Source organism: Talpa occidentalis, unplaced genomic scaffold, assembly GCF_014898055.3.
Source record: "Talpa occidentalis isolate TD23 unplaced genomic scaffold, MPIMG_talOcc4v2.1 talOcc4.8, whole genome shotgun sequence".
In the NCBI taxonomy this organism is placed as follows: Eukaryota; Metazoa; Chordata; class Mammalia; order Eulipotyphla; family Talpidae; genus Talpa; species Talpa occidentalis.
The window spans coordinates 110,541,026-110,565,907 of NW_023605194.1; the positions used below are offsets into that span (position 1 = coordinate 110,541,026).

General features: G+C 41.3%; 1 protein-coding gene across 1 annotated transcript in view; it reads right to left on the reverse strand.

The window, feature by feature from the left end:
- Positions 1-23,439: 23,439 nt before the first annotated feature.
- Positions 23,440-24,882, reverse strand: part of HHIP (hedgehog interacting protein) — a 90,490-nt gene continuing 89,047 nt past the window's right edge. Inside the window, exon 13 of the mRNA XM_037497545.2 lies at positions 23,440-23,716. Within this exon, the coding sequence (XP_037353442.1) occupies positions 23,523-23,716 (194 nt within the window). The 3' untranslated portion in view covers positions 23,440-23,522. The remainder of the gene's footprint in view (positions 23,717-24,882) is intronic.

The window sequence follows — 24,882 nt, forward strand, 5'->3', positions numbered from 1 at the left end:
AAAAAAAGAAAAAAAGGAAAAAGAAAGTAAATGCCACTTCTTAAAGTCTCACCCTCCCTTTGCCCTGGAGTTAAAGAGAAGACCTGCCCTCCGCTTAATTTTTCATTTGGAATGATATTTAATCGGTCAGAATCTCACCTTGGGCAAGACCTTCATAAAGGAGCAAAGTGATTCATTAATATCCTACATGCTGTCTATAATAGAACAAAAAAGAATGAGAAAGAATAAAATTAAAGTGAGCCTCAGACGTGTTGCAGCGCCTTCTTTTTAGTTTCCCTTCCTTTCCCTCCATGTTCTCCATGGGGACAGAGGGGCGGGGGAGCCCACGGGGTCCTGAAGTGGCAGGAGGCCCCACGTTGTCCTGGAGTTGAATCACGTAGGGATTAGCTGGCCTCAGTTTTTCTGGCCCAGCCCTGATGGCCACCAGGCGTCGCCTGCCCCTCCCAAGAGCCGATCTCTGTCAGAGTCTGGTCCCACCACAGGAGCCTGGGCTGCCTCTGGGTCCAAGAAGAGGCGCAGGTGCAGGCAGTTGTCTCACTTGGTTTGGTGGTCTTGAGTGAATGGGTCTTGAGGCCTTTGTTTATCGCCAGCCCCGAGGGACAAGGTCTCCTCTGCTCCTGTCACGAAGGCCTTTCTGGGCCGGCTTGGTGCTGACTCCAGCGGGCTCTTACTGTGTGATTGTTGAACGAATGAATACGTGAAAAGACAAGATGGCGTAGACTGTAGGAACACCGGTGGAGACAGGGAACACCTCTGCTGGCAGAGGAAGAGCGTTTGGCCCTCTAGGTCCCCCACCCAGGTGGCCTTGGCACTGGAAAGGAAGGAATCTTCCCCATGGCGGGGGGGCGGGGAGGGTTGGAGTTCTTCAGCTGTTCTTCTTTGGAAGGTTCCCTTCACTACCTCACACCTGGCTGTATTTCAAAGATTAATGAACAGCATCTTGTCAGGTTTAATATATTGCACTTGAGGAGTTTACTTTGACGATGTAATCATAAATTCCCTGAGCTGCGAATTACATCTTAAGGACTCAAATGAAGTTCTAGTGAGAACCGAAGAAACAGGAATCACCGTAAAATGTAAAAAGTGCCAGTTTTGAGAGAAAACTGTAAATTTTCTAGGACATTAGGTTTCAAAAGAAGGATTACATGCAGACTAAACAAAGTAGAAGTCATAAAAATTTAAAGACACCACAAAACATAACAAAAATAAGGTCCTTTTCAGTTATGACAGAATTCTAAAAGGAAACTTACACCACATTATGCCACCCAAGCAGAGCCATTAATTAACCTAATGAGAAAATATGTTCCATTTCCATGGCCAAAGCATGTCAGGAAGCCTTTGACATTTTAAAATAGGAAAGAGAAAAGACAGAAAGAAAGGCCATTGCACCATTCTAAAAAGCTTTAAATATTAACTTATCAGTTCAGGAAATCTGAGGTACTTTTGATAATATTCTCAATGACCCTTTGGGGAAATTTTTGCAATTGTTGCATAAATAAAATGTGGATTACAAAAGCAGTATTGGGAAAAAGAAGTTGGAGTTGAGGGAACCGGCAGGAAACGAAGGATCAGCATGTTAAGTGTGAGCTTAGCCACTGACCTTTGGGCAGAACTTCCCAAGTTGAACTTGAGCAATGTGGAGAGATAAAGCCACGATCTCTCTCCCCCACCTCTACCCTTCTCTCCAATCCCAAAGTAACCTGAGGAAAGACCAGAGCAAAGCAGGGAGACATGAAAATGTGTATTCTGAAACAAAACAACAAAAGTTCCAAAAGTCAGCCTTCTCTCTGTTCTCAGCATTTCTCTAAGTTCTCTATGTTGGCGTTGCCGACATCCAAACCCAAGTCTGTCCTCTCTGCATGGCTCTCCTATCCCCTGCTTTCTGAGCTTCAGTGCTCCAAATCGCTCAGCCCTGGTTAGTGAACCTTGAGTCTTGCCAGGAACTGGAAGTCAGTTTTTTCCTTCTGAGAAATGGAGATAATGGTATTTCCCATGTATTTCATGCAGGTTGTTTCAAGGATTAGTGAGGTCATGCGAGCTGAGTGCTTTGAGGTCTTCAGATGAAAAGGCTAAGGAGCCTAATATATCATTAGTCAGCACAGTCGGTTGCTGTGTAGTCTTGCACTAGCGCAGTTATAGTCAAGCAGTATTAGTCAGGGGTTTATGTATTTCTCCCCAAGATTACTCTTAAAACTGAAATTGCAAAGTGGTCCCAGTTGTGAAAGCTGACACCAAAGCAGGTATGAGGTGCTGGCCTGCTTCACGGCGTCCCCGCGGTGCTTTGTGGCCTGGATGGGCTCCAGCTACCACCTTCTCTGCTGACCTGTGGGGTAACCTGCCCCTTTGCACGTTCAAAGGTGTCAGTTAACAGAGTCCTGGAAGTCCTAGCAGTTTTGCCTCAAGGTCTGAGGTCAGAGATGTTTTTCCAGCCCACTTTGGGAAGGCGTCTAATTCTCAGCAGTCTGTGAAACCTGCCAATCATGGGGCGTCACCCATGAGGAGAAGAAATTGATGCTCTAGTTCACCATTTTCCAGTCTGAGATGGCATGTGATGACTCCACCCGGGAGACCCACGGGCACCTGAAATAGTCAAAGATGAACCCAGATGTCAGAGATTCCAGTGTCCCTTGGCCTATATGCACAGCTGGCCATGAGGAGCCCCAGCTTGCAGGATTGGGGACTTTCTCCAAGGTCATATCATCAAATCAGAAGATTTTTATAAGAGGATTGATGAGACTAATCTTTTCAAATATAAAGAAAATGCTCAAGAATTCATCTAGAAGTCCTATCTCGTGGTGAGGATGAAACATCTTGAAATGAATTTAAACTCTAAACTTTAGATTTGTGTTAAATATTATCACACTCGACTCTAGAGTTAGTGGTTAGTAGAGACCAAATTCCAGAGACAGTGGTTAAAGCTCTTTGGTTCAGCCAAGTGAGTACATTTTGATAGTATCTTGGTTCTCAAATTTCAGAGCCCATCAGAATCCCATGGAGGGTCCATGAAGCAGAGTATGGAGCCTCTAGAATTTCTGAACAGGTCAGTCTGGAGTGATGTCTGAGAATGAGCACTTTTTAGCAAGTATCCAGGTGATGCTGCTGCTGCTGGCTGGTCTGGGGCCCATGTTCTGAGAACCACTATTCTAGGGGCACTGGGTATAAAACCTAGAGTCCAAACTGGACTCTAACTACACTGAAGGAGGTCCTGGACCAGGGCATGGGCATCACATAGACACTTGTTGGAAATGCAGATTCCCAGGCCCCGCTCCACACTGTTGTATCTGAATCTGCTTTGCACAGACAACCAGGTGATTATTAGGGACATAAAGTTAGAGGTGTGACTCTGACCCTCCTGTATAATTATCGTCCAGTCACCTGTGAATTGTTCTGGATTCTCAGGATGTCTTTCTCTCTGACTCATCTAGGAGCTCTGATTGAATCTGGCCAAAGACTCTCTGAAATCAGCTTAGCCCAAGAGTCTACGTTTGTCTTCTTCTTTATGTCCCATCAAAGTGAACTGAGACCTATAAAAATCAAATGACTTAAGTCAGTGGTTTTCCTAGAGGAGCCAAAGGCCCAAGGAGAGACCCCAGTGCTTCTGTGGTTGTGAGCCGGGGCGCTCCTTTGGAGCAAGAAGCCCACAGTCAGACAGTGCGTGGGAGTCTGCCTCCAAGCCCTGATGAACAATTCTCTAGAGTAGAAACGTCAGCTGCTCGGTGGGCTGGCTGCATCTCTCTCCAGAGGCAGGTGTTCAACATCAAATAACACTGCCCTGGACCTGAGCGACACAGAGAGAAATGTAAATGAAACTAAACAGTTATGATAAGAACCAGTCGACCAGCAGATCCACCCTGCCCGGACTCATGCCCTCCCTGCACCCACCTACTTATTTGCTCACAGAACCGACATGCCTGGGAGTGGCTTTAGAATTTCAAATGCTGTTTTAACACCCCCCCACCCCAAATCTCAGAAATCAGGGCAAATTTTTTGACGGCCCGAGCTCAAAGGACTTTATCCAAAAAGCCCAGCAGATACACAGTTAAGGACAGTGTTTACGGTTCACTAAATGTGCAGATTTGCTACTAAATCAGAGATTTGGTGCACCTTTCCATTTATTTGACAAGTGTATAGTCCATGGGCAAATTACAAAATGAGTCTTCTTGTAGGGGGAATAAACGTGGAGGTAGAAAATTGGGCGGTAGGCTGGAGAGGATTGATGATCACATATCTTGGTCACCAGGAAACCCGGTAGAAAGTGGGTTGCTGACCTCTGAGATAGAAGAGACCAGGGCCACTGCCACGGCGGCAGAAGTGGTGATGGTGCCTGTGGTTCTGCTGTCTCTTGATGACCCTTGATTTCAGTTTCTGATGGACACTGAGGTCTGTTATTTGGAAAATGATCATCTACCGAGGGAGCCGTAGCCTGCAGGGAGAACCTTGGAACCAAGGCGGCTGGAGAAGTGTGCATGGGCTGGTGTTAGTGGCTTTCAGTCGCCTAAAGGCTTTCCATTGTGCTTAAAATAAAACCCACACTCGTCAGTGCCGCAAGACCTGGTAATACTTACCTCCTGCCTACGTCACCTCCTTCTTCCCTTGGCTTCCGGCACTCAGACAGCCTGGTCTCCATCTCCATGACCATCGCCAGTTCTGTCCTGCTCTCAGGCCTTGGTTTTTGCTTCTGCCTGAGATGCCCTTTTTCACACTGTCGCCATCCTGCTCCTGACATGGGATTTCTGTGGCCTCCCTGTTTAAAGTAGCTCTTGCTGCCAGCTACTCTCTGTGACATCACCCTGTTCATTCCCTTCTTAACTGTTCTGTTTATCAATTACTATGAAGCAGTTCACTCTCAAGCATGGTGGTTTAAAGCAAAAGCAGTCATTTCATCTCAGCTTGCAGTTCCTTGGGGTAGGAATCCAGGGAGGGCTTGTCTGGGTGGCTCCAACTCAGAGTCTCACACACTTGCGCTCAGGAGGTGACTGGAGCTAAAAGAGCTGAACGGCCACAGCAGCTGGCCTGGCCGGACATCATCTCTCCTGAGAAGCCTCCTGGTCTCCTGGATGGCTTCCTGGCATGGAGGCCTCAGGGTAGTCAGTTCAGAGCCCCTTACAACTATTAGCAAGGCTGAGTTTCTCCTGTAAGGAGGAGAGAAGCAAATTGCATCACGAAGTAAGATGGGCAGTATAAGATTCTAGTTTTGAAAAGCTACATATTCCTGATTCTCTTCTGAGGCAATAGTTAGGTTGTATCTTTTCGGGAGGGAATTTCGCTCTAGAAAGTTAACTGAACACATTATGCTTGGATCAGTATGACAGCGCCATTCTGTCATGGGCCCAGGCCACCTGCCTGCAAATAAGCTTTTCTGAATCTGGGTGTATTTTGGGTTATTTCGCCTGCAGTGATGTAGCTCTTCAACACCATAGTGAAAAGAGCAGAAATCTAGAACTGAACTGGCCCCCAGGTCCAGCACAGAGGGTGAAGTCAGGAGCTCATGACACAGACGGTCACGGCAGGAAGCCGCTGCTGGGCTGGTCAGGAATGCAAAGGCCTGGATGTGGGGTACGGGGTGTGGGAGTAGAGGGCGTCTTAGCAGTGCCAGGGAGACCAGTGCTGATGGGTGCCTGTAATAGACTAAGTGTAAAGTTCACCTGGACTCTGGAATCTCATCTCTTTCCCGGCGCCCCATGATCAAGAGGAGTGATCGAAGCCAAACGCTTGCTTTCCCTGGTAAGTGCTTTTAGCCACAGAGAGTATCGTCTTCTGTCTGGGTATTGGTTCTACTCCCACGTCATCAGCAATTTTTTTTTAACATATTATAGATTTTAAAATTTTATTGCAAAAACAAAATCACACAAATACAAAATAATATATGAATAATACCATACAATAATGTAAGAAATAAATACCATTAATTTTCAGAAAAAGAAAATTAGTTTGGGTTATAAGGCTTATTGAACCAAATTGAATTTGTAGTAGTCTTAAAGTTCTTCAACATTTTAATATGCAGTAATTAAGAGGCAGGGAATTATACAAAAAGAGTACCATAAAACCATAGTAGAAGAAATCTCTCATAGAGTCCCTTTAGCAAGGATTACTTCTGTTCTTTTTACCACGTCATCAGAATTTTAAGCACGAACAGCCTGCCTTGTCTTTCCACAGGACCTGGGCTAGTCTTAGCAATTTTTTATTAGTGGGTTGGTGGGCTCCTCTAGGTGTCCTTATCAGCGTCTGGTAGTTGGTGTTTCTGGCCCTCATGTCAGATTTGCTTGTGTGCACGAAAGGAAACTGCATGAGCAGGGAACCTCCAGATTTCTTCTTCACCTTTCCTCTTCTCTTTGCTTCTCTTTCTTCCACACTTTGCCATTTTCCCTCCTTCCAGACCTTTTTCCTCGCTCCTCCTATCTCCTTCCCTCACTGCTTCCTTCCTTCCTTGACTTTTTCTTAGTTTAGATATGTAGAACTGGGTTTGTTTATTTATTTATTTTTTCCCCCTAAACTCTGGTAATCAAACTTCCCTTTCTCCTGATTTTTTTTTTTTTTAAGTCTAACACTGTAGTGGAGATCCATTAAGAGACCATATTAAGAGGAGGTCCTAGGTCAACACGAGTGGAAGAGAAACACAAGCTTCTAAGAAGCCAACAGAAGTGAATTAAGTCATTTCTTACAAGGAATCGAAGAAGCATGGAGGACACTCTTCACATTTATCCACCGGGGGGTGGGGATTGAAAGTAGGTGAAAATGTGTGTTCTGCTTCAGAACGATATCTCAATACCTGGTAAGAGAAGTGCCGTAATCATTTCACCTGGTTGCCTATTTGAGGTTCAGCATGCCTTTGAAAACCCCCATGGGCTTCGTTTTTACCAAAGTTGGTAACATAGTGAATCCAGCTAGATCATGAGCAAACTTACCAACACAGTGTGACTGCATTGCAGTATGTGAAACTCATCATCAGAAGTAAATGTTTGAAAACAAGATAAGAATAAATATTATCATTAACTTGGCAGTCGTGTAGTGGGAGGCAGCATAAATACCTAGAAATTTGGAGCCATTAAGTCATTGTGATCCTAATTAGATTTTTTTAATGGAGAGACAAACTAAATAAACTCCAAGTGTCCCTGCCCCCTTCGCTCCCTACCACACGTACAACCTCTATTGCCTATTATGCTGGGGAACCCCTGGGCCTGTTGGACTTCTCATGAATTGCAACTATCACCAAGGGACACTATTTTTAAAGTACTCTCATTGTATTATCTCTCAATGTTTGGGGAAAAAATGTGGCAATTATCCTTATAGCCATTCTTTTTTCTTTTCTATTTTAATTAGTTGTTTTGGTGAAGATGCTGTGCTTCTGAATTTGGGGATAATATTAAGCCAAGCGGGATAATAATTATGTTGGGTAATATGATAATAATCCAAATACATCTTAAGAATCTACAGAAATAAAGTAAATATAATTTGCTAGGGGTAAATGTAAGCCTTGCACTTGAATTAAAAAATCAACTTCAAAAAGTAAAGAGAATCACACTGAGACTAATGTGCAGCTTAATAAATTATTTAAGGAGGCTGCTCTTGTAGCTCTTGCACCCAGTCATGCAAATCAACAAAGAGAACTTTGGCAGCCACCCAAGAGCCCCTCCAAGCACCGGTTGCAATTACCACTCCTTTGCCAAGCAACCGCTAGCTTGACTTTCATAGTAATTACCTCCTTGCATTTCTTTCTAGTTTTATCACCTAAATGCTCATCCTTACACACTATAATTTTGTCTTTCCCATTTTATAATCTAGCATCTCCCCTCTATCTACTTGATATAATATGAAATAAGCATAGTGATGATTTCTTCCTAATATCACCCTGGCCATGCCTCTTGAATATGACATTGGAAAGACAGCCCATCAGTGACAACGGAGATTCTGGCCTGCTTTGTCCTGCTGGTCCTGTATGCTGTCACCCTGCCTTTTGTCTAGTCTCAGTTAGCCTGGGCCTGGAACTATGAATACAGATTAATTTATGTGGTCATCCTGAACGCATGGATATTTAGTTAGAATAGCACATGACCTTGAATTACATGCTGAGGCAAAAAGAATTGTAGCCATTGCCATATTGGCCCCAGAACAGGGGCCAATATAATATAAGAATTCTCAGAAAGAGAATACTTTCTGAAGCACTCTCCCTGGAAGAACACCGATGCCCTCGTGGAAGTCAACCTTGAAATTCTGGGGAATTCAGTTTCAGTACCCATTTAGGGTTTTTTCCTCCTACATTTGTCCACAGGATAAAAACAGTATTTGACTGAGTCTGTAATTCCTCCTTCTAGCAATTTGGAGATTACTTTTGAAAGAATTTGAATGGTAAATGTAATTTCCTAGAGTTTTCCTACTCAACAAGGGGTCTGTTGGAGCAGCAACATTGGAATCGCCTGGGAGCTGATTAGAAATACTGACTCTCAGACCCCACTCCTTGCGCAGTGAATCATAAACCGCATTTTTACAAGGAACTCAGGAAACTTCAAGAAAGGACATTAAAGTTTGAAGGGCGCTGGCCTAAAAGACAGTGTGCTCATCAACAGGACTGCAGATTGGGGATCTGGGTGAGACTTCTAGCATCTTCGGTTTGGTCTCCTGGAGGTTTGGTGTGGTGCCTGCTTCTCAAGGTTTGGGACACTAGAGGGTGACATTGAGCTTCATAGCCGAACGCTCCCCAGGACACAATGGGACTCTCTAAGGATGGACTATGAAACCTTCTCTTGGCCTCCCATGGTACATTTACTCTTGTTGCGAAATAATGATGGACACATTTAGCATGAATATGAACCAAGCACTGTGCTGGCCCTTTACACAAATGGTCTCATTTAATCCTCAGAGGGGCTATTACCACCCCATTTTAGAGATGAAGAAATTAGGGCTTTGGTGGTGAGGAAATACCTTCATGGCCTCACAGCTGAGAAGTGACAGGAAGAGAGAGAGCCGGGACGAGCCGGTTCTGTCTGTGAGCCTGAGCGCCCAGCCTGCGGCTGCTGGCCTCCTCTTTGCTTTCCCCAACAGCCCTCCAGGGCAGGCATAATGAAGTAAATACTATGACTCTTTTAAACAATTAAAGTAGAAGAACAAAGAGTGACATTAAAATTCCATACATTTTTAATGCACTTTCTTGGTGAGCAGGAGAGGGTCCGGTTATGTGAGCACAGCCTCTTGTTACTCTGTCCAACACAGGATCCACCAGCCACATGTGGCTCTTGAAATGTGGCAACAGTGACTGGGAGCTGAATGTACAATTTGCTTAATTCGAATTAGTTTAACTTTAGATTTGGTTTTTAGAAAATTCTTAAGTTGTATGTTTACAGCTTAGGTATGGGACTATTCTTTCACCTGTCAGTTTTATGGAAACCCATTGATCCAGTAGATTTGATAAAATGTTTGTGTCTAAATGTATAGATAATGTAAATATAAATGGTTTTCAAAGACAGTGTAAAAAATGTTTTATGAATAATTTATATATTGATTTACATAAAGGTGGAAGTGATCTTACTGTGGGTACGTGGGGTTATGTAAGAGCTGTTCTTAAAATTGTTTTCACCTGTTTCTTTTTACTCTTTTAGTGTGACTACTTGAAAATTTAAGTGATACACATGACTTGCACAATATTCCTTACATAATAATATTGTTAGGTTCAAATCCTCACTACGCCACTCAGTAGCCCTCCCTTTGCTTGTTTGTAGAACGGGTAAGAGTACGAACCTCTCGTGGTTGTGGAGAAGATTCAGTGAGTTAATTTTGTAAAGTGCTTGTTGGATGACAGTGCTGCAGGGACCTTTTGTATTTCTGCAGATCTTGCAAGCAAAAGCACTAAATGCCCTTGTTCTGAACTGTCTTAGTAAAGCTGTTGTGGAAGCAAACAACCTTGTAAGATAGAAGCAGCTTCTCTCATGCAAAGATGGTGGAGGTTTGCCTACTGCCCATTATAAAAGACAAGGCATTCCAGTGCTCCAGGTTCCTCTGTAACTCAATGCACTTGAACTCTGGTTCAAGTATCACCTGCCCTTTCTGTGTCACTCTGTGAGGACTGGAGCTCAGAGAGCTAGTTACTAATTATGGCAACTCCAAGAGTAATATCCAGTTCTTTTCTAACTCAGGAGCCTCATGTCTTCCATCCATGACATCAGAGCCAGCTAACTCATTAGCCTCTCAGCACAGTGAAATCTCAGACCATTCACAGTTTTGACCATTCCTAGAGTAGATGTCCGATACTCAGCTATTATTATTTAGCGATAGCTGTTATTACTACTGCTCCACTATTACCATTTCCAGTCACCACTGTCTTACTCCTTTTGGGTCCACTTACATTTCCAGAGAGGTCTTTTCTTCATTCGTTCTTTGCATCCTGCCTTGTGGTTACTTCAAGTTGCATGTGGTAAAATTGTGAGCTGAATCCTATAGATCAGCCCAATGGATCTGGTTTTTTCTCCCTAAATATGGTTTCTTATTGCTCCAGAATTATTCTCTTCCAGTATAATTTTCTAGAACTGTATACAAAGGCATATAGTCTGTATTTTCTTTGTATTTTCTCTAGTAAAGAAAAGTCTGGCACAAGTCAAATGCCAGCTGTCATATTTCTATCCACCAAGAATTTTCTGTATATTGTGCTATTTCTTCACTTGTTGACCCTCAGAGATGTGCGTACATATTATAACAGAGCGTAATTTCCATGCCAAGTGGATTTTGACTGCACCATAAATCTGCCCCTAGAGTTAAGAATGTTACCAGTTTTGATTAGAGGCCAATGTGAAAATTTTCAGGGCAAAGAATATGTACATTTTGCTATCTAGAAAAATTCCAGGATCAAGACAGAACTAAGTTAAAGGGAATATGAAACATTTCATCTCTAGTTATATATAAGGGATCATCAAACAAACCATTGCCATTTAAACACATATAAACAAACACAAACATTTTAACTGGACTGTCTGAATTGTCTCTAGCTCAGGTTTCCGAAGTAGCCAATGTGAAGAGACAATCTTTTTATGTTGGCAACTTATAATGAGGTCTGATTAAAATAAAATAAAATGAGCACCCATTTTCTCAATTGTACCAGCCACATTTCATGTGCTCAGCAGCCACTTGTGGCTAGTGGTTATCATATTAATATAGATACAGTACATTTCCATCATCACAGAAAGTTCTATTGGGAAGCCCTGCTTTTAAGAGTACTCGTGTTGTTGTGATTTATAGGAAACAAATGTATTTAGACATTCAGATGATTAAATTATATTACTCCTCTGTATTTGACAGCATCATCCACAGTTCCTGACTCATGGCTCCCCAAAGCCCAGGTATTTCCCAAGTGTTGAGAGTGTTCAAGTGGTCTCACGTTATGCTAATGAAGGTAACTTTTGGCAAACATCTGAGGAGGGGGGCCAGGTGAACCAAGCTTGTAATTAGAGGGGTGGGGAGTTCCAGATCTCGGGGAGGGGCGGGGGAGGAAGGTCTAGAGACTGAATTCAATTGCCAGTCGTCACCTGCCAATAATTTGGTCAGTCAGGCCTGATAAGGAACCCTCCATGAAAACCAGAAAGGAGGGGATCAGAGCGCCTCCAGTTTGATGCTTGGGTAGAGATCTGGGGAAGTGGCTCTCCAGACTCTTCTCCATAACTTGCCCTAAGCATCTCTTCCATCTCGTGGCTCCTGAGTTATAGCCGTAGGAGTAAGGCCAGGGATCCAGTGAGTAAACAGGTTTCCTGAGTCCTGTGAGTCATTCTAGTAAATTAATTGAAGCTGAGGTGGGATCCCTGGAGCCTCCGACCTGTAGCTGCTTGGCCAGAAGCACAGGTAGCAGCCTGGACTAAAGACAGACATGGTGCGAGGAGGTTGGTCTTGGCAGAGTGGGTCTGGTGCTGTCTCTTGGTAGAGTGTTTGAATTGAGCTGAATTCTGGGGTGCCCTGCTGATGTCTGAGGATTGCTTGTTGGTGTGGGGGAAGCCTCCACACACTCATCTGGAAATTGGGCTGGGAACCCTAAATACTCCATAAGTATTCAAATCAGCAAGTATATCAAGTCAGCAAGTAACTTGGATATAATTCTAGATGTTTATAATTCTAAGTAATATCACGATATCTGGGCATGAAGATAAAGGTATAAGCCTTTCATACAACACAGAAACTTATTTTTTCCAAGGTCTAGATATCTCCATTGAAATATATTTTTAGTGATATTTTCCTTTTTGGTTTTCTTTTTTCTCTTTACGAGAGTCTTTCCCAGTTTCCTGTTATTCCTACACTCTCTCTTGGCCCAGTTTTCATGGCGTCACGCCGACATGTGATAGCTGTGGTGCCTGTGCTCTAGCAACCCAGTTCACGTTTATTTTGCACAGATAGATGCATTCCAGTGTACATTAAAATAGAGCACTTGTTTGTGTAATTATGATGCTGTTGTTGAAAATAAGAACAGCAGCTGTAGTGACGATAGAGAGCAGCCGGGCGTCCTGCTATGACTGACTCCAGGCGTAGATACTCACGCCATGTGTGTGTCCATCCTCCTGAACTCAGCACAGCCTGGAAGTAAGATACCCTGTTATTGTTTCCTGTCTGGAGGCAGGTGGCCATACTTCCATGTTTTCTTGTGTGACTTTTCTGTCTTTGAAGTGGAAACAATCTCAAAACCATGCTTTTGCGCCTGTCTTTTCTAGTGTGGCCTTGTACCCGCAGTGATAGAGTCACCGGGGACTTCAGTAGAGACAGCATCCTAGGTCCCATGCTGTAGCTGCTGGAGCTTCAGTTTAGTGGAGCTCCAGGTGACTGGAGGCACTGGGGTTTGAGAGGCACCAATCAACACAATGAGAAGGCGCCCTTGGCTTGGAGGCTCAATGTCAAGGAACTAGTTGTTTTCCTTACCAACATCCTTCCGTTCAAGTCCCTGGCACCTCAGAATGCCCATATTTGGAGAGCATGTCTTTACAGAAGTAATCAGGTTAAAATGAGATCATCATTCAGAGTAAGCCCTAATCCAATATGACTGTGCCCTTACAAATAGAGGAAATTTGCACACAAGGGACAATTAGAAAAACAAGTGGAAAGCAAGGGAAAAGATGGCCATCTGCTAGCCAGGGAGAGAGGCCTGGAGTAGTTCCTTCCCTCACAACACTTAGGAAGGAGCAGCCCCACCAATCCATGGATTCCAGACTTCCAGCCTCCAGGACTGGGAGCCTACAGCTTCTGTGACTTAAGCCCACCCTCTGCGGTGCCTTGTTAGGACAGAACTGGCAGGTGTATAGTTATGATGCTTCTGCAGCATGAATTGCTGTCCTTTCAGATGATTCTACTGGGCATTGATGCTGCTGTATCTGCCCTGAGTATGGTATCTCCCAGCAGGGCACCTACAGCCATTTTCTCCAAGAAGAAATAATTATATTTCTGACATTTGCAAAACTAGGCATTAAATACCCTGAAGGGGGCCTCCCTGGTGGCGCAAGTGGTTAGGCATAGCACTATAGGGCAGGTCACAGCCTCTGCAGCACAAGTTCGATCCCCAGCTGGACAGGGAGGAAACCACATGGTAAAGCAGACCTCTCCTGTCTCGCCCGCTGCTCCCCTCAGCAGTATATTTCAGTCAGTCTGCCTGTTCTGTTCCCCGCTTTGTCTCTGGTGAATCCTCTCATGACCTCTCTGCAGCTCTTGTATGCATAAATAGATAAATCTTAAAAAAAAAAAAAAACAACAACTACTTCCTAGGCAGCTATGAGAATTTTAAAAATAAATAAATAAATACCCTGAAGGGAGTGACAGTGCCTTCCTCAGCATGAAGAAAAGAATGGGCATAGATCAGATTGTGTTTTAGAAGTTTCTGGTGAGACCTGTAGGAGACAAGAACAGGTCTAAGAATGAACCACTCCAGGTTGGGAGAGGCAGAAAAGGTGATTGAGAGAACATATCAGAGCCAGCAACAGAGAAGCACAGAGGGTAGCACTCCTGCAGGGGAGGAAGCTGGCAGACCAGAGAAAGTGAGTGAGAGTAGCTGTTATGTAGTCACCACCAATGAATGAAATGGAGTAGTTAATGGACTCCTAGCTAAGATCTGCACTGTCAGATCTGTAAGTTACATGGATGCTGGAATTAGCCATATCTAATAGCATTATCTGCTGCAGCTGGCTGGAACCCAAATCTCTCATTTCTTACAGAAGGAAAGTCCCAGTGCAGCAAGCAGCTTTCCCAGTCTCATCAGGCTTAATAATTAGTCAGAGATGCAAGCCCAGGACGCACATCTCAAGCCCTCGCCCAGGGCTCTGCACGCACCTGGCCTGCGCAGCTCTTGGTAGCTCAGATCACAGAAGAGAGTGTCTGTGATCACCTAAATGGCTTTACATGAAGCACATGGATTTTACATCAAGTAGTTTTAATTATAAGGCTATAAATATGTCAAAAGGATCTGACGACATCTTATTAAATTACAAGAGTGAGCTCAAGTCGGTTCTGATGCGGGCACATTCCCAAAAAGAATGAGTTTATAGTCCTGAGCTATCCAGGCTTCTCCCTCTCTCTCCCAGCCCCTTCTCTGTGCTTTTAAATTCTGCCTATTTGTTTTAATCAGAGAAAATAGTATATAGAATCAATCATACATTATGAAAATGCAAGAGTAATAGTCATTGAAGTAGCTTTTCTTCCTTTTAGCCTTTATTTCTTTGAATGATGATAGGAGCTTTGGAACTCCTAATAGAAAAAAAAGTTGTTTCCCCCCACCCCCATAAGTTACAAAAGTAGGTGTGGCTGCTCTTAAACAATAAAGCCATTGGAAATAATACATTAGCCTCAAAAATTTCTTCACATTAGTGTGAAGGAGCAGGTTTATAGAACACTCTCTCATATTAGCTGTCAGACTCCTGGTCAGACTGGCAGCTGATAGTTGCATAATATAAATGTGAGCTATGAACATTCTTAGTGGCAACTGTGTGAAAAATGGCCTTTTCCATTGGAAGTTGCCTGAATAATTAAGGTTGGGAGCTAGAACTCTCTGGTCACAGAATGTTGTGAGCCTGGTGGGGTTCAAGGTACAGCCAACCTTTGAACAACTTGGGCTTGAACTGCAGAGTTCTTGTATATGTGGGTTTTCTAGTAAGCAGATGATATACACTTATGCTGTGGATAAATACATGACTGTGAATTCATTTTTTAAATGATTTTCTTAATGTTCTTTTCTCTAGCTTAATTTTTGGGAGAATGTAGTATACACTACATATAACATACAACATATGTGTTAATCAACTGTTTGGGATTGATTGGCTTCTGATGAACAGAAGATAGTTCATAGTTAAGTTTGGGGGGATTTTACACTGCAGGCAAGTTGGCATCCCTGAGTCTGCATTGCTCAAGGGTCAACTTTGACAGTTTGTCCATGTGATCTCCTAAAGGAGCGCTCATGCCCCTTTGCAGTTCCACCGTGTTCTCTCTAAGTCACTCTCATTAACAGATGTATCAACCAGGATCTGGAAAAAAAAAAAAAAAGAAAACAGAAACCACTTCAAGTGCTTACAGCAAAGGGTACTTAATGCAGGGAATCGATGACACTATAATGGCAGAGCTGAGTAGCTAACGGAGGGCCAGTGAAGGAGCCTGGGGAGATTAGCAGCAGCAAGAACCCATTTCCACATCTGGGCTGTAGGCAGATCTTCCTGGAATAAGGATGGGTTAGGTCTTGATAAGCCCATTGTGGATTGAAAATATTGTAAGTCAAAAATGCATTTAATACACCTAACCCACCCCAGTATCATCGCTTAGCTTAGCCTACCTTAAATGTGCTCAGAATACTTACATTTACTTCTAGTTGGGCCAAGTCATCTAATACAATGCCCATTTTATAATACACTGTTGAATGTCTTGTGGAACTTATTGAATGCTATACTGCAAGTGAAAAAAGACAAGGTCATTTCCCCTTGTGATCGTGTGGCTGAGCAGGAGCTGCCACCCAGATCGTGAGGACGGTGCTGTACTGCTTATCACTAGCCTGAGATAAATGAAAATCAAACTAAGTTTCTACCAAGTGGGCATTGTTTTCATACCTTTGTAAGGTCAAAAAAATCAAACCATTGTGAGTCCGGGACTTACATTATTATTATGTTCCATTATTCATTATTATCTGTTACAGTATTATCTTCCTTAAGTCAAGTGCTGGAGCTGCTGATCCATCAGGATTCAAAATGTAGAAGCCAAGCCCTCCAGACACTTATCACCTTGATGGAGAAACCAGACACATGTAGGCAGCAGAGTGATGAAGGGCTAAGCCATGGGGCCAGATTCTTGGGTCTGGAAGGCTGTCTCGGAGGGAGCCCTGGTGCTTCCTTGGCCACTGGGGAATGAGCTAGTGAACATGTCTCATGGTGTCACTCTGCCTGGCTTAAAACTCGAGAGGGGAGCCTGAGGCCAGAGACTGTGCAAAGCATCTTGCAATAGCTTTTACTCTCTTAGAAGTAACCGTCTCTTAGAGGAAATAGCTTTTCCTTTCAGTGAGTCAGAGACATATTTATCTGGGAAGAATGGAAACCTACATGAAGGTCAAACAATGTCAGGTTGACAAGTCAAGTTCAAAATGGCAGCTCTGACTTTGTATAAAGATTCTTGAAGGGTTCACCAGAAGCCAAATGGCGAGGTCAGAAGGTTCAGAGTATCCACAGCCACTTGTTTCATGTCCCTTTCCTTCTACATTCTCTTGCCTTCATTTTGGGCACTATGTACCCTTGGCTGTTCCTTTACACTCTCTTTTACTAATTTTGCTAACTTGAAAGGATCAGATTTAAATGATTTACAATTGGGAATAAAAAATCATCATCACATCGTATGTCGGGCTACCTAATATGTCTACACAAGGAAACTGACCCTTCACATTGGCATATCATTTGGGGAGTAACATTTTAAAACTAGACCATGAGTAATGACAAAAGGTAAGAATGTCTTGAAGAAATAGTTGGGCATGGAATATTTTAAAATTGGTGTTTATAAAATCAGTATGATTATTTCATGGTTTTTTTTTTAAATTGCAAAATAAAAAAATTTAAAATAGCACATGTGCATCTGGTCATAAGATAAAGTTTAATACATTTCATCACGTTAAAGGACACAAAACACAGCCAAATCTAACCAAATTTCAGGCATGCATTTACATAAATATATTAAATTAAGAAAAGAAATTATACACTTTAACATCCTTTTCACCTAAAAACATTAAATCCACAGATCAACAATAAAAACCAATTCTCTGCATTTACCACTTCAAGATACAATTGTTCTATTTTAAAAGATAACACAAATACACTTGTTAGAATTTATATGCATTATACATATATTATATATTACATAGATAGTGTGTATACATATGTAGTGTTTGTACAGATAGATAAATATATATACATGGGTGTGTGCACACGTACAGATACACACAGATGTACTTGAGGTCATCTGTACGATTATTGCTGGATTCTAATGTTGAGCTCAATTGGAGCTGGTTGGGTGTGAATATTGTCTTTGCTTCAAGCTTGTTCATCATACCCACTGGGCCCACAGCCCCCCATTGTAAACGTCCTTGCCTTGTCTGTAGCACGTAAAAATGCTAGGCACTTCAATAAATATTTGTTGAATGAATGAATGAATGGATGGTTGAATAATAAAAGATTGATCAAAGAGAAATGCATGTTGTAACAACTTGGCTATATGAATCAGATTAGTTCAAAATGAACAGGGATTATCTGAGCCTATGACTTTGTGTGTTACTTTTCAAAAGAACATTGATGGCTATCTCAACTAGTACATGGGTTAATTCTCTTCCTTCACACTCATGCCTGCTTTTATTACTTGTTCCCACAGCCTGTCTGCCTCTTATAACAGAATACTCAAGCTTGGATTGGTTTGGGTATCTTCTGTGAGTCAAGTATGGACAGACAGCCCTATTTGTTGACAACCTAATGGAATATAAACAACTCAGAAAACCAAATGCATTAGAAGAATGCTGAAGGTAAGCATTCTTTAAAAATGGACAAAATTAATGACAGAAAAAGCCAGGAAAGATATAGGGACTTCTTATCACATTTCTTTTATACTTATAATAATTTGACCTTTTTTTCATTGTAATGAGTTATTTTAAATAAATAATCTTCTTTAGCATGTTCTAAGGAATCAAGCTCCAAAAAATTCCATAGTTTCTCAGTATCATTTATCTTGTTACTACAGTTCTTGGTGAAATGTGTGTTGAGAAATGTCCTATGCATACAATGAGATACGGGAAATAGGTGATCTCTCATAAGACCGACAATTCAGTTTTCTATAATGGTATTAGAAAAGGGTTCTACTAGCCATGACATCTTAGTACCCAAAGAAATCTAGGAAATCATATCTGAGATTTTAAGAATATGAGGTAAAGAAACATCCAACATATAATTTGGGTATAAGCTATACCAAACCCAGTCACACATTGAGTAGTTTGTTGATGAAAAAAGGAAATGTATAGGAATTGATTTCTAATTGTGAAGAAAAAGCTTACTTTATATTTAGCCATCATGAGTTTCCCATCACTGTTAACACTCTATTTTTCCCATCCTATGTGCTAAAATATTTTTTTACCTAGAAGATTATAGTCAAATAAGAGGGCTTATCATATATTTCTTAATTTGCTTGTATTTGTATACATATATTTTGGATTTAAAGTAACATGTAATCTACATGTGCCAATGAGATCCTAATGGAAACATGACTTGGTGATGTACATGAACTATAATCTTGGAATTCATATGGCATTGATATCATTGTTTTGGGTGAGTCATTGTGTAGTCTGGCTAAAAAAAAAAGCAATAGTAGATATTAGGCCTAATGCTTTATGTTGATACAGGGATCCTTTTTTTAAATTTTTATTTTTTCAGTTGAAATTTATATGACTTATACAAATGTCTAGGAGAAAGCAAGGTAAGTGATTAGTGTATTTTGAGTCATATTTAATGAAGAATTCAAGGGGCGTGCTGATCTGCTAATGAGCAGACCTCCCCACAGCAGCTAGGGGAAGGGTCACCAGGAGAAGAAAATGATGCACTACCCTCACTCATGTTCTCATGAATTCATCTTGTGCCCCTACAAAGTTATTTTATGGTAATTTCCAAAATGTACAAAGGGGTATTTAAAGGAAAATGATAAAGATGGCTAAAATTAGCGCTTGGCAGGTTCAGAGGTCATACTTTTAATAATTTTAATAGAAAATACTTCTTAGGTTTCCTACCTTCTTTAACATCATATTAATTATTAAAGGCATGACTGATTCATGATGGTGGGATGCAGTGTAAGGCAAAGGTATGTATTTCTTTAGGATATTCTAAGAAGGGACAGTCTGAAGGGATTGCCAGCATTCATAGTTAGAGGTCCGTCAACTTCCTGCAAAATTAGAACAAAATACAGAAAGTCTCCACAGAGATGTTTGTTGCTTGAATAGGAAACAGCTATTAGCTTTCCCAACTCTCAGCTCAAGCTCTTGGCTGGACTCTCCTGCACACGCTGCCTTGGCTGAATCTCGCTAGAATACCAGCTGAATGGGGCATCCAGAATAGTCACTTAAGCTTTGGGTTACTTCTTTCAGTGATTGTAAGAGATTCATTGAATAAGTTCATGTTTGTCTACTGTTTTTCACAATATAGAGTCTAAGCAAATGTGACACCAGGAGAGAGTATTTTTCTGGAAAATATAGAAAAGATCATAACCAGTAAAATCAATAGCAACCTACTCCAGGACATTTTCATTATGAGTGTATAGAGGATACGTCTGTGGAGTCAAAGCTGACAGAAACAGAGGAGAAGGAAGAGGTTAAAAGGAAAAAGGATGTAAGAGATCAGAGGTGGGTAGAGAGGGAGAAATAGAGGTGGGGAGAGAGAGGTAGAGAGAGATGTAGGTAATTTACAGAGATGCTCAGAAGCTATTTTATGGATCAGCCAACTCTAACTATGGTGTATCTTACTTTTCCTGTTTAAAATTTGTTTCAAAGCTAAGAAAATTAGACTAATAAAATTTAAATCAGTGTGTGCTTTGAAAGACCCCAGGTACAACATCTGGCCGAATCTACTTTTAGTGTCCCATCTCACCTCTCACATGCAGTGGGTTTGCCATATAGTTTATGATTCAGAGATAAAAACAACATCAAATAGAAATATACTAACAACATCATTAGTACACTATCATATAATTATTATCCAAGAAATAGAGAAAAAGGAAAGCATGTAAATGAAAAAGAGAATTGTTTTTTATTTAGGTCATGTGACTATGTTGATTCTGTAGACTTCTCTGCTCTTTCTTTATGAAATAATTCATTAATTTGAGAAAACTTCTGAGTATCATATGTGATAAAGTGAGCGATGCAGTTTACAATCGCCTTATTGAAATGCAATTCCAAGAATAAAAAATATAGAAGGAAGCATTTTATCATCGTTTAGTTTTCTTAAATCTTTCCTTCCTTCCACTTTAATTATGTGCCAATGCAGTTTTCTTCTCATTACCTTAAGTAACTGGTAAGAGAACAAGGTTCTATTAACCTGGACAAGTGTTTGATGGCAGAAAAATTTTTTCTTACTCTTTATTATCACAACAGCCACTCATGTCAAATTGCCACCAAAGCTTCAGCTCTGGAATGCACTAGAGGATAAAAATGTACATTAACAAAAATTCTATTTCTTTATGTCATCTTTACTCACACATCTGCAGTCATCCCAAGGATGCTGTTCCTCCATTTTGTGTACTTTCTGAACTGAGTAGATGATGCCACTGTGTGAGGTGACAGTGAACCCTCCCCTAACTCAAACTCTTTCAACAATTCCGACCTCTCTTTCTCATAATGAAGGTCCAGTCACATATTTAACAAATCTACGTGAAAGAACAGGTCTAGAGGTCTTTTAAAATGATCACCGAGTTTAAAAGACATAGCCTTCAATTCACCATTGCTATTTACTGGTCTCCCAGGAACAGAAAGAAATGACTCCACTGACTTTCTTTGCTTGGGTTTAATGGCCATGGATCTTTCTATCTTCTTTTTAGAAGAATTTGGTCTTTTATTCTAATGACTCACAATAGAAAAGGCAGTGACACCTGGGGTACATATGTTTTTCTCAGTCTCCTGAAGCTCTTTCACTTGGGAAAGGACTATATAAAATCTCTGAGTCTGATCAACTTAACGTAGATATTTTTAAATAAATAAGAGCAGCATCACACCTTTTCTTTTGAAAAGATTCTCCTGGAAGAGACAGAAAGATTCAGGACGGAAGAAATGCTGGAGTTTTCAGATTTTTGCTGACTATCTAGCAGTAATCCTTATTGTTTTCAGTGAAACTATGAACGGGGGAACGTGTAATAAAACTGCACAATTTGACAGATTTAGACAGCTGGCTCCCTCACAAGAAGTTCACATTTGGTTAATGTCACCCACGTTGAATAAGGGACGATTAGATGGTAAGGTCCATTTACAAAAATGGTTGTCAGGACATTTTTTTTTTAATTGTAAAACTTTCTGTGATGGAATTCAGTAAAAGGGCTATGAAGAGAAAGCAACGGAAACAAAAGATAGCCATTAACCTTCCGAGGCAGGCGACTGCAGGGTTCATTGCTGGATCTGTCACACTGCTGGGCCAATGAAGTGTTAGGGTGACTAGAAGGGACCACCCCTTTCCTGGGGTAAGAGGGCAATTTGGTCTCCATGCTCATTTAATCCTGAGACTTCTTTGAATAGACTGTCAATTGAATCTAAATTGTGCAAAATTATGCATGCACTTTTTAATGCAGGCTATTGTTCACTAAGCACTGAACCAAGATTTCTCAACCCATTTCCATTTGGCATGAGGTCACTTGAAACTTAAGTAATCATATATGGAAGACAAGAACAGTGTACTTAACCAAACTCTCTACATTGTGGTCTCTCTGTAAATGCTCGCGGCACTTTAGTTGCAAATCTCTCGCTTTAAGACACTAGAGAGATACTAGTTATGAGATTGATTTTATTTTGTTTAGTTGGGGCCCATGTTTTCTGAGAGGTAAGGGGTGGGTTTGCAAGGTCAGCCTGCACTGACAGCACAATCTATGCTACACTACGGTGTAGATGCTGTTGGGACAGATGCTTGCAGAAGAGCAACCTGTAGTGGGTGTGTGGGTAGATGTTTGTTTGGTTTTTTTTTTTTTTTCAGTAGTATAATTTTGTTATCCAAATGTGGAATGCTGGCCTCAAAAACCAGTAAGAAAAATGTCTACCAGACTTTTTGCAGTTTTCTGTTTGAATGTGGCATTTCTTTAAAAACCTTAACAGAGCATTTACAGAAATTTATTCGTACATTGACCCAAGGAACATTTTCATTGAGTTCTGAAGGAACATATACATTGAAAGTCATCGTTGGCAATAATTATCATATTAAAAATTTGTACAAGTGACAGCTTACAGAGCCAAGATTTGTTAACAACGCGTGAGCTCTTCTCCAGTGGGGCTCGATTCACTGTGAAATCTGCCACATTCTAATCCCATATCCTCTGACAGTCTTGCTATGCTGAAAAGCACTTTACAAATGTTTAATGCTGGAATCTTATAAGGACTGGTTGTTTTCTTGCTTTCTCGTCCGTCGTTAATGATTACATGTTGGCACAAGGACACACTGCTAGTTTAGATCCACAGCACATTAAAGACTGTTTGCTTTCTCCCCTTCATTCCAATTAAGTTGGTGAAAAATGTAACTTTAGTATTTTACAGGACAGGGTAAAGGTGTTTCATCTAGGTGATGTCTATATTATAAAAATAAAATAAAAAATATAAATATGTAACACAAACCCAGTGCCTACTGTTAAATAAAAATATACAATAAAAGCAGACCTTTTAGAGAGATTGGTTTTAGAATATGCTGTTTGATTAAATTATGAAACACTTGAAAACAATCTGGGATTAAGCTAGTAACCGGGTTTCTCTGCCAATAAAAAGGTAAGTGTGTAAACATTCTGTAATTGGATACATCGATAGAAATGAAGATTACAATTTTATATCAAGTTACTCATTTAGAAATGCATGAGGGAGTTCTGAAACATTTTCTCATCTTATAGTCCTTAATATGAAAATATTGCCTTTTTATTAGCTCCATCAGATTGCACAGTAATGTTTCAAAACTCCATTTAAGTTGATGATAGTTATTACAGACAAAATTCCTGGGAAGTAAAATAATCTCTTCTGGTGACATAAAAATTCCGTTATCAATTTACAATGGAATTTCTGTGTAAATTACCCCGCATAAGGAAATAGAGATTTTAAACACCCATCTGTTTTGCAGCCATGTGTAATAGGGGTCGTGAGTGTGTGAGTGTGTGTGTGTGTGTGCATACGTGAACAAACTTGCCGACATACACACACAGGATCTGCACATTTCTGGTTATTTTTAAATTAATAAACGAAAATGAAATCACAGGAGTGTGTAGCAGGATAACAGTCTTTCTTTTTAATGACAGGATAAAAAATAAATGCCCACTGGAAAGGAATATTCAAACAGTCCCAGAAACTATACAATGTAACTTGTTAGATCCAGCAAATAAGATGTCATGTCAATGATCTGATCAAGAATACCTGCCCTGGTCACTCTGCGGATGTTTCTGTCCACTTGTTCACATTGAGGACCAAGATATCCTTTTTTACAGAGGCACTTGTTCGGTCTAACACAGACTCCTCCGTGCCGGCACGCTGGCTCACATTTTGCTGGGAGGAAAAAGAGCAATAAAATCACACTCTCATTCTCTAGATCAGAAACAGTACTGAGGACGCAGCCAACACATATTTGACATAAAACGGAAGGAAGGAGCAGAAAGAAGAAGCCAGTCACAAATACTCCAGAAAAGAATAAACACAAGAAGGCAAGAGGCCTGCAGACCTACAGTCAGCAGAGGACCCGAGACCCTGCTTGACAAGCAGAGGTCATGGGAAGCAATTTCAGTCCCTTGCAGAACTGACCATTTAAAGTGAAAGTTTCAGTTCTTTCAAACCTCTGCTTGATAGGGCAATTCCAAGGGAGGCCTTCCAGGTCACTCTGTGTCCCCCCAGCTCCTGGGCAGGACCGCCTCTCCAGTGCAGAGGACAGGACTGGTCAGCTGTGCATTTTGCTTAGCTGGAATGTCCATATGGACTCCCTGGCACCCCCTCCCCTGGCTCCCAGGGGGTGCACAGTTGGGGTTTCCTCCCTGGATACACTTTGAAAACCCTTCCTGGGGCCAGCGCGGAAGGGCAGCAGAGGCTGTGCTGGACGTCCTTGCCAGGGTTACCCTAGAGCTCAGAATCTCCTCAGGACAGGGTTTTTAGCACTACGATGTAGGTGGGGAAAATTCGGTTTATGCTGGGGTGAGATGGAGCGGGAAGGCTGGTGAAGAAGCCTTTCAGAGATGGAGAAATCTTGGGGATGCAGCCACTACAGGCAGAAGTCCTTAGGTTATCAGGGGTCAGGGGCGCTTTTAATTTTTTCTAGCACATTAGTCAAAATCCAGGGGTCTCTGACTGATACATGGAAAATGAACAACAAGGAGAAAACAATTAGACTAATTGTCCTTTTAAATTTGTGGAAGTTGAATAAACTATGTGAGTGTGAGGAAATTCCATGCTGGGGTCAAAAATATCATGGTAGATTATTTTCATAAAGAGTTGTGGTTTATCGTATATGTCAGGCTCATTAACTTGGCTTAGTGGAAAGAGTAAAGTACTTTATGGAAAGAAAACTTAATGTTAACACAAAGAATGTAGTTTCATTCACATCACACTATAATAATAATAGTTATTATGATTATTAACATCTGTTATGCTATGCATACCATATTTAAAATAATTGCCACCTATATTTGAAATAATTTATTTACTCTCAGTTTAAACATACTGTT